Source organism: Cyprinodon variegatus, unplaced genomic scaffold (genome assembly GCF_000732505.1).
Source record: "Cyprinodon variegatus isolate N-32 unplaced genomic scaffold, C_variegatus-1.0 Scaffold1405, whole genome shotgun sequence".
NCBI lineage: Eukaryota > Metazoa > Chordata > Actinopteri > Cyprinodontiformes > Cyprinodontidae > Cyprinodon > Cyprinodon variegatus.
The window spans coordinates 22208-32507 of NW_015151858.1; the positions used below are offsets into that span (position 1 = coordinate 22208).

Below are 10300 nucleotides of genomic sequence, written 5' to 3' on the forward strand. Positions count from 1 at the left end.
ATTTAATAAGGAAACAAAGGAGAGCTTAAGTTAAATTACAGTATAGGTATTTAGCTGTTCTGCTTATGGCCATTGGTATAATAGAGAACATGAGAGGACAACCAGCTTCATTAATACCAAGGAACTCAATAGACAGCTCAGTGGCAAAAGGGTGGACAAATCTAAAGCAGAGATAAGTTCCAAAGCATTTTCCCGATCTGTGAAAGTCTCTGTCCAAGCCCTCAATCTTAAAGCCTTCCAAAACATGGAAGATCCCCTAATTTGGAATGGGAAAGATTAATCAGAGAAGCAACCAGGATAAGGAAATGGCAACTACTAAGGAGTTGCATAGATACACAGCACAGGAGAGATGAAATGTTGAATGATGAATATGTATTATATAAATGGCAGAGAAACACAGGAGTTGGTCAAAGAAAGCAATAAAAAAAGCCTTTTTTGCTTTGGAACAAATGGACTAACATGGAAATGGAACGTATCTGTTTAGGGAATCACATCTATATCTCGTTTTTTAAAATTGTTACTTGCCAAAGGAATATGAAAAACATGCAGTATTTTCATTCTCATTCACATGTATGAACAACATTGCACTGGCCTTTTATTTGAAATTCCAATAAAATGCAGTGAAGTTGGAGGCAACAAGAGAGAAAAATCCAACCTTTTCCAGTTGGTATGAATATTTTTTGTTTGGCACCGTATGTTAATATTGCTTCATCGTATTGTGTAGACTTTTCCTGTTTTTTATTTATTTATTTTAAGTTCAGCTGCCTTAAAATTGAAGGCCATAAGAAAATAATATATTCATAGCATTGCTTAAATAAGATTCTGCAAAGATTTCAGTGCATCTATTTCCAGGCAACACTGTTTCTGCACTATCTACCCAACATGCATTAGGCATTCACCTTTTACAGATAGAGTACCGATTCTTCTTATACACGTGTGCACAACTCCACCAGTCTATCTACCTCATCAGATTGCTTCTACTTACACTTAACTCCCCCGACAGCAGGGTCTATTTGCCTGTGAGTCTGACTACAAGGCTGCTGCCTCCGCTGTTGAGCAAGTTTTGACCTCATTCATACCCAATTTCATATTATGGAGTCTGGCACTAGAGCTACAGATCAGATTGTTCTAGAATGAGGAATCGGAACGTTTCCTGGTTGCAGATAGCTGTTGCATTGTCATTCCATCAGTGTGGCTCCGTAACCTTTAAATGGAATCCCTGTCTGATCGTGAAGACACGTGTCAGTCGAGGGGCATCGAAGAGCTCAACGATCCAAATCTGACATTTGTTCTTTTAGTCAAGAATTGATCAGAGCAGGATTTACCTCAGAGATATCCTCACTGGAGACAAACAACACCTAAATATCAGCCTCGACACTGAAATGTGTGAATTGTCTCATGTTGAACATATATGTTTTTTTTTTGTTGTTGTTGTTGTTGTTTTTTCTGCGAAGATGCTTAAATCAACTTTCCAAAGAACATCCTTTTACACTGAAGTGTTTAGATAACAGAAACAGAGCACTTTAGAAACCTTCAGAGGTCCTCTAATTACTATTAAGTGGATCTACATGAATTTGCAGCCTTCTGCTTTAGATTTTCTGCTCTGTTTGCCAAATTTCAAGCTCTTTAGTAAAGAATCACAGCCCTTAGAAAGCCTACACAGATACTTCACAGATGCTGCACAAATAATTGATGAGCAAATGGGTTCATCGGTACATTGGTTTATCTAAACATGTGATTACACTGGAAACAAAGACATTGGTGTCTGGAAATCTTTCAAAACTTCATATACATTGGTCTAATTAAGTTTTTATAAGAGTGTATTTTGTTATTCGCTGCTATTTCTTATTAAACTTTGTAATCTTTAAATTCAAGTATTCTTCCTGACAATAGTTAAGATTCAGCTGTTTTCTTTTTAAGGTCAGATAGGTTTAAAAATAATTTTGATAAGAGGCTTACAGCGGTTGTGTCCGAACATCACTATATAGAGCAAGGACTATATAGTGGACTAGATAGTGAACTTAGTTGACTGACCGCTCGGACACATAAAACCTGCTTTTTCTGCCATCTGGTCATGTGACTCCAGCTCCCTGCATGGTGTGTGTTCCACACCATGGGGGCAAGAAAGATTTGTTCTTTCTTGCCCCCAAACAAATATTTCTGCTCATCTAGTGATCATGGATGAATGCTACTTTTCAAGGTGCATTGTGGGAAATTTTTAATCAACTACTTTTTCATTCATTAGACATTCGGACTCTCATATAAAATGGCATAACTACTATAAAGTGATCTATATAGGGGTTAGGGCAGGAGGCTCGGACACAGCCAAAGAGATATTTTTAAATATACTTTTAACAGAAGACGAAGAAGAAACTTTACATATTTATGTGGCAAAATAATAAACTGCTTCACAAAAGACATCAGGAACAACATAGTTGAAATTAAATAGAAAAATAAAAAGCAATTAATGCCCAGTTAAGGAAATTTTAATTTTCAGCTGCTTTCTGGAAAAAAAAAAAAAAAAGTAAAATAGGCCAGACAAAGGGGCAGAGGTAAAGCATTCCAAAGTTTTGGAGCAACCGCTCGAAAGAGGTATATTCTGATTTTTCAAGCAAGTCTTTGGGTTCTTGAGAATATTCTGACCAGAGGACTGAAGACAGCGACCCGAGGTGCAGAAGCACAACAAACCAGAGGCATATCTGGGAGCCAGACCCTGCAAGGCTCTGAAGTCAATACTAAATGATTGAAATCTATTTGAAATTTGATGGGGAGCCAGTGCAGGGAGGCCAAAATAAGAGTAATGTGTATCATTCTGCCTGATATCAAAAAAATAAATGATAAATAAAAGCATGAATCATGGTTCTAAGATTAGAGTTGGCCGAAATATTAGCTGTAATATTTAAGTGATAAAAACTGCTTTTCACCTAAAGTCTAAAATGGCTTTCAGGACACAATGGATTATTTGGGATTAGTACATTAGAATCACATTGAGGGATTAAGGGAAGCCAAGATACCCAGATTGTGTTTTTATAGCCTTATGATTGGATAATTCAAAATATTGAAATGAAATTGAACTGAAATGAAGACTCTCACCTTTGTTACAGTTTTCTATTGCTTGAAATTGCATATTTTGAAACTGTTTTGTAAAGAATATGAGAATAATCAAAAAATTGTTGTTTTGGTAAAAAAAATTAAATAAAATATAATAAAAACAAAAGACTGGGCTTTAGCCTGGGGCTGAACCTGGTGACCAGTACTGGAATTGTCCTGTACTAGACTTCTGAAAGGCCCCCTCAGTTAAAGGGAAGCCTAAGCTCCAAATGCAGTGTTAAAAGATTGCATTGCAGTTTGTTAGTGTACTTAGACACATGTCCTGTTGTCTAAAGAAAATAAAATTGAGGCCTTTGACCATAATGACCAGAATTACATGAAGGGTAAAAAGGGGGAAATTCAAATGCACAGGAACTCTTCCTAACTTGGAATTACTGTGACAGCAAAGAATAGTTGTTATTATCACAAGTATGAAGACTTTAAAGGCTATCTGGTCCCTGCATAAAAGGTTACATGAAATAGAAAATATAAAAGTCTTGTTTTTATTTTTCAGCAGGGACATGCTCTGTGTAAGACAGATGGTATTGTTTTGAAAGAAGATCTTATAGTAATGTTGAAGCAATATTTCATGCAGCCCTGATCTACGATCCACAGACTGTGAGTAAGCATTTAAAGAAGCAAATCTAATTACATCAAGTCTATTAGTACGACTGGGATAAAATTCTAAGTCAATTTCAACTAAATGTTTTTTGATCAAGCATTGTGAAATAACTCATATTTGGCATGTAGCAAATATAAATTTGATCATTAGATTTTAATGTCTGCCTGACATAAAATGTGTAAAAAGTTTATATATTATTCCAATTGTATGTAAATGCCTGGTTCAAACAGAGTAGGATTATTTTGGTGGATCTGGAAAATTGTGACCTTTTTTACATTTTGAAGGACGCTGTTAAGCCACAAACCATATTGTTCCAGTTGAACAGGCAGAACTGGGGTGGAGCTGGAGAGGCACCCTAAGGTGGAATGTGTGCAAGAGAGCATGTGAAGTGTTGATTCAATGCAGCCTCTCCTGAATAATAAAATAACCTGAAACAGTTCTTTCATGATTTTATTTGAAGTTTTTTTTTTTTTATCCTAAAAGAGATATGACAGTTCTTTATTCTTTTTTTTTGTTTGTTTTGGTGTTTTTTTTACTGTTGGTTTATTATGCTTCACATTAATGATACATTCTGTTTTGCTGTTTCTGTCTTTTAAACTCACATAAGCAATTTGATAAACTGCAAGAGAGCAAGGTAGGATTCATTTAAACCTGTAGTTTGAAACTACTTATTATTTGAGGTATTAAAAATAAAACAAAAGAAAAAAAATAAGACTGAATTTTTATAAATTATTTTATATATATCAAGCGGTATCATAATACAGCTGCAGACTGGTATAATGTGTGGAAACCATGGTCAATTTGTTCAGTTTCCCCGGCTGTCCCCATAAGCCGGAAGGCATTTGGGTATTAATCTCTAAGTAGTGGCAAGTGTGGCAACAAGACTTAATTCATTTACTTAAGAGCTTTTCACGTGGGGTTTAAAAGTTAATAAGACCATCACTCTGTGGTGCATTTGATTAAACCCTGTTAATTACCCCAGGTATAATGGGCTATTAGCAAAGGCCCGGTTGTAAAAGGGCAAAAGTGAGATTATTGTTTTTATGAGGTGATTTTGGTCCACCTTTCTCAGTATAAGGATATTAGATTATAAGCGAGGCTCTTCTGTAGAGCAGTCCATGTGGGACTTTATAGTGTAGTTAAATATGTTTAAGTTAATCAGCATATTTAGATTTAGGCCGGTAAGATTAAATTCAAATTCATTTGAGTTATTATTGTTTAAGAAAATACTATAGAACAAGAAGTGTAATGATTACTGTATTGTACATTTTTGTTTCTGCAGGCACTTTCTGTTTAAAACCGGCACAGGAACCACACCGTTCTTTGGCGCCACTGCCCCCGGGTACACCATGGCAACAGGAACCATGTACTCTACACCTGCGCGCCCTTTGCCCAGAAACACGCTGTCCAGGGGGGCTTTCAAGTTCAAGAAGTCACCTAAGCACTGTTCCTGGAAATGCACAGCCCTGATCGCCGTGGCCATAGCAGTGGTGCTCTCCATCATTCTCTGCTACTGCATAGGTAAGGCTCAGAAAAGATTACAGCAGCTGTAGCATTTGGTAAAAGTTGAAATTTGGTTGCTTGGGAACATTTCCTTAAATGTTATTTGCCTTCAAGAGTCTCAGAGCTAGTACAGAAAGCTTTATAAAGGAAAAAAAAGAAGGCAGACTTTTTCCTTCAAAAACTCAAAATTTATGTGAAGCAGAGTTTTTCTCTTTATTTTAAACATGGGCGCAAACCACAGTTCCTTATTTTTCCTTAAATCAATCCAATCAGATATTTCCCTTGCTGTTATTTTATTGGTTACACATATGATATCCTATTGCTGTAAAGTAGAAGGAGGAGATTTTAAAGTGGAGTGCACATTGAACCTGAATATAAGCCAAAATAACTAAATCATTGTAAATAATTTGGACTTTGACTAGACCATTCTAATAAATCAAAATACTTAATCAAAGGCCTCCTGTTGTGGCTCTGGCCTCATATTTAGGTATGTTTTCCTGTTGGAAGGTTCAACTCTACCCTAGAATCAAATCCTTTGCAGCATCTTCTTCTAGAACTGTAAATCATTTATCTTTATCTCCCTCCATCTGCACAGCAGTTCTAAGTACCTTGTATCTTTTAAACTAAACATCCCAACATGATCAGGGCCTGAAATTCACTGCCTGATCGCGTGAATAGCACATTATCTGATCCATCTCCGCAAATCCTGTTTTTATAATGCAGGAAATTTGCCCTTAAGAAATCACAGCGATGTGTAGCTACTAATGTTGACGTTTTTGGATTTAGACGAAGAAGATCATCTTCGCTACTCTCTGCTGTGCGTCCTTTTTTTTTTTTTTCTTCTCTAAGAGCACAGTTTAGTTCTTGGCTAGCAAACCAGTGTTTATCATATTTAATGTCTTTTACCTTTAAAATATTCCAAATATGGATCGTTGGCTAAAATGCAAATCTATGGTTGTATGAACAGAGAAACAAGCTTAAAAAAAACACACACACAAATCAAAAACGATGCCGGACCCAGTGATGTCTGGATTGACCTGGATACTGACGACAGGCGTCAATATCATTAAGCAGCTGAAAGATATGTTTCAACCTAACTAGCTCAAGATACATCCCTGGTACAGCGAGTTACTCCATCTGTAAAATGTACGGTTCCGTACAGCCAAAGCTGTAAAACTTTGTGCCGCTGCAACCTGATGGTGTTTCTCCCACTGCAGCAGTGAAAAGAAAACGTGAGGCAGATTCAGCTAAAAATGTCATGGCCAAAAGCTATCCACGATGCGCAGCGTGAAGATGAAATAAAGGGACTCCTTTGTTGCAGAAAATAAAATAGCCAGAGCAAACTTTTGCATATATATGCATTGATCTGAGGTAAGAATATATTAGGCTGCATTTGTAACCTTACAAGCTTTTTCGCTGGAAGGGTTTCCGTCCTAGAGAATATGTTCTTCCTTTAACCCAAAAGTTAAGTGAGGAAAAACAGAGATCATGCAGGGGAAAGGGCAAGAAAGAGCAGCTGAAACAACAGCTAGGAAGACAAACGGTAGAAAAGAGAAGCAGCATTAATCTGGGGTATGATTAGCGCAACATAAGATCTGTAGTGATAAACTAGTCATGATCCCCTGAAAAATGTATAAGTCTCAAGGATATAAGGAGGGATTCACCCCCAATTTCAAAAGTTACAGTTTTATAGTTGAGATGCTGAATTCAGGGTGATGTTTATTGTTATTGTTTAGCATGATACAGCTGCATTATGGTCTCAACTCACCAGAGTACCTACAGAAACACATATGTGCGTCCTTCTCCATGGCTTTTGGTAAACAGCTTCTTTTGGCTTCCTTTTCTGCCATGCCTTGTGTTTGTTAGTGTAAAGGCCAGTTTAGCAGAGAGCTAATAGTTATACTGTTAACTCTCTTACTATTTATGCTTTCTTTACCAGTCATCAGTGTCTTGATGGGTTAGCATTAGGGGTTGGTAATTGTTGTCTTTATTTATTTTGGGGAAAAAAACAAACATAGTTTTGTTGTTGATAAGAGCTGTGACAGAAACCAAAAACCTGTGATTGTTGTATTTTCTGTTTGAATCATTTCTCACACCGTTGGTTCTAGGAGGGCATTGATAGATAATATGTTTGACGGTAGAACATAAATCAATGGCTGTGAGGTTTTTAGCTGTATGTTTGCAAGCACTTCAAGTAACCAGTGTGCTGAAGTGTCATACTTGGTAATAAGTAATAAGTTTTTTTGAGCAGTACTTCTGTTTGTTGAGCTCTGCATTACTTAAAAATACTCGAAATAATAATTAAATTTGAAAGCATTTGTAATAAATAAAACTGTTATTACATATAATTACTGTAATGAATACTACAAAACATTAAGGCTGAAGCTCAATCTTTGCAGTTGCGCAGTAACTGACTAGTTTTAGTGATGATGGATTAAAGTTTGTGGTTGTGACCTGACAAAATGGGATATAAATCATGTTGCAAGTTATTACAGATATAGTTTTCTTATCAATTCATGAAAACACATTTTTTTTATCAGAACATTATCAGTGGACTGTTTCAAATCTGTGCTTTTGAAAAAAACAAAAAACAAAAAAAAAAAAGCCACACAGTGATTTTCACCTTGAGTTTGTGATGACGAGGTGCAGCTCCACCTGTCACACAAGTTTATACAAACACTATATCTTTGTGTGCCGCAGGCACTGAATTTCAGATTTAGGTGAGAGAGTATTATATGCTTTGGCATTGAACAATTGTCTTCCAGTTGAATGGAACAAATGATTGACATCCTGCTGGGAGTGAATGGAGGTGGCATTCCTCTTCCGCTGCCAGTCAGATGTCCTGATAGAATTTGGTAGATCCTATCTGACCAAACCGTCAGTCAGATATGCTGATATTGCATCGGTAAAAAAAATGTTTCCGCATGTTATTTTGACAGAAACCCATGCATATTCCCAATGCTTATGATCAAGCATTTCACAGAACAATGCCCCGTTTATGTCCATGCGAGTTTACATTAAAGCGCCATCACTGAAGTTCAAATAGCGTTGCTTTGGAGAAGTTTTGGAACCAGATTCATATAAAAGGAGCTGCAGTTTGAAGAGCAGGAAACATAAAGTAGAGATTGGTCCACAAAGCCTTTGTTGTACAAGAACTAAAACTCTGCTATTCTGTGAAACAGGAAACGCTTTTATCTCGGTCAGCAGGATAAGATACTCACCCTCCACTCTCCCTCCTTGGGGCATTATTTCTTACAAGAAAGCCTTTTTCCTTTTTTTGTGCTGTTTTTATAGCACATGTCAAACCTGACTCCTTGGTAACCTTTGGAATCTTGACCACAGCAATAAACTTGTTACAGATTCATCTCCCCTTATGCCCTCCCTTGTCATCCCAGCCCTTAATCCTTCCACTGTGGGTTCTGCCTGAGCAGATGTATAAGTATTCACCCAGCTTACAGGCAGAGGAAATGTGACAGTTGTATAAAGAGAAATACGGCGATCCTGAAGAGATCCTAACCACTATTTTATTGCTAGGAAGAGAGGCAAAGTGCTCCCTTGCACGACGGGTTGTTAAATGTGCAGCATCGGTATCGATATACATAACCTCTTCATTGACTTAACTGGTTTGTTACTTTGTGTGGTTTGCAGGATGATATATTGACTAAGATGCTCAGTTTAGTGAGAGAAAATGTCCCTGCTTCATCTAACAGCTCTGCTCCTTTGGATTCATTCACAATGTTTAGATTTTTGAGGATAGTGTGAGACATCCACACAGGCACTGTGGCAATTCAGTCAGTTTTATTATCAGTACGATTAATGATTATTTAATTAAAGTCACAGTGATTCTGTTATGCCTGAATTAGATCCTATAGAATGGAATCTAGACTGCTGAGACTGAGGAAGTGATGGGGGGGCTTTACGAGGCTGCTGCTGTGACGTAAATGTTTCTCAAATGGTCTAAAAAGATGCTTCATCCAGTGACAAAATCCCTCCTTATTGAACTGTTTTTATGCAGCTATCTATTAAGCAAAGAAAATAGAAAGGCAATATTCTGAAGCCATTTGTATTGATTTCATCAGTGCTGTGAGCCCTTTTAATATTTCTGAGTTGTAACTATAACATTCACACAGCAAATTCTTCCTGCTCCATCACTTTCAGATGTTGAAAGTTAACAAATTAAATGAACCATTTAAATTGAAGTTAGCTTATGTAGCTGGAGATTATCCTTGTTGCTCCTCAGGGCAACAAGGAGTTTGTTTTTCCCCAATCACCATGAAACTCGTAGACATATATGAGAAGGAATTGACAGACAGAGAACCTTTATAGGAGCACTAAATTACTGACGTGCATAAACACAGTACCATGTTATCTGCATCAATTAGTCACTTCAGTATCGAGACCAAGAATGATGCCGGTATCAACCTGATCTTAGTATGGGTTCCCATCTCTGCCTATAATCACTCGGACACCTTTAAGCTCATTTGTTGTTTGCAACTGATGAGGAATAGAAAGAACAAATTATACTTCAGTCCTACGAAAGATCATAATTCGCATCATAATCTTAATGCAAAGAACACCTGAAAGGAGTCAAGTTTAGCCAACCTGACAGAAACACCATTGAGATGCAGCAGAGCAGTCCTACATGATGGGTCTTGTAAAAAAAAACAAAAAACCCTCAGGTAGACGTTACTACCAAACAAAACCAGCTTTGGTCACTTTACTAATCTGATAATTGTGGTTCTGATCTAAGTAAAGAGGCATTTAATGCTCCCTCGTAAATAAAAACATGTCAGCATCTAGTTTTATATTACTAGTTGAGGAGTTGAGTAGTATGTGGAGCAACCCTCTACCTGCCGTAGAACCAGGAAGTAAACACCTGAAGCTCACTTCGGCATCAACATGGCAACAGAGGATTATTGTGGGAAACAGTGAAGAAAGACGATTTAAAAGGTGAACACTCTCTGTAATCATTCTGGAAATTGCTTTAAGGGGTTATCAAGGTTAATTTAGACCTGAACTGCTGAGAACAACTATTGAAGGACTAACTTATGTCAAGTGATTGTGGTGCCTTCAAGAGGGAGATGA

General features: G+C 37.1%; 1 protein-coding gene across 1 annotated transcript in view; it reads left to right on the forward strand.

Annotated features, from left to right (window-relative positions):
• Nucleotides 1-10300, forward strand: part of LOC107103254 (teneurin-3-like) — a 126187-nt gene that overhangs the window by 15870 nt on the left and 100017 nt on the right. The window contains exon 3 of the mRNA XM_015402878.1: nt 4995-5233. Within this exon, the coding sequence (XP_015258364.1) occupies nt 4995-5233 (239 nt within the window). The remainder of the gene's footprint in view (nt 1-4994; nt 5234-10300) is intronic.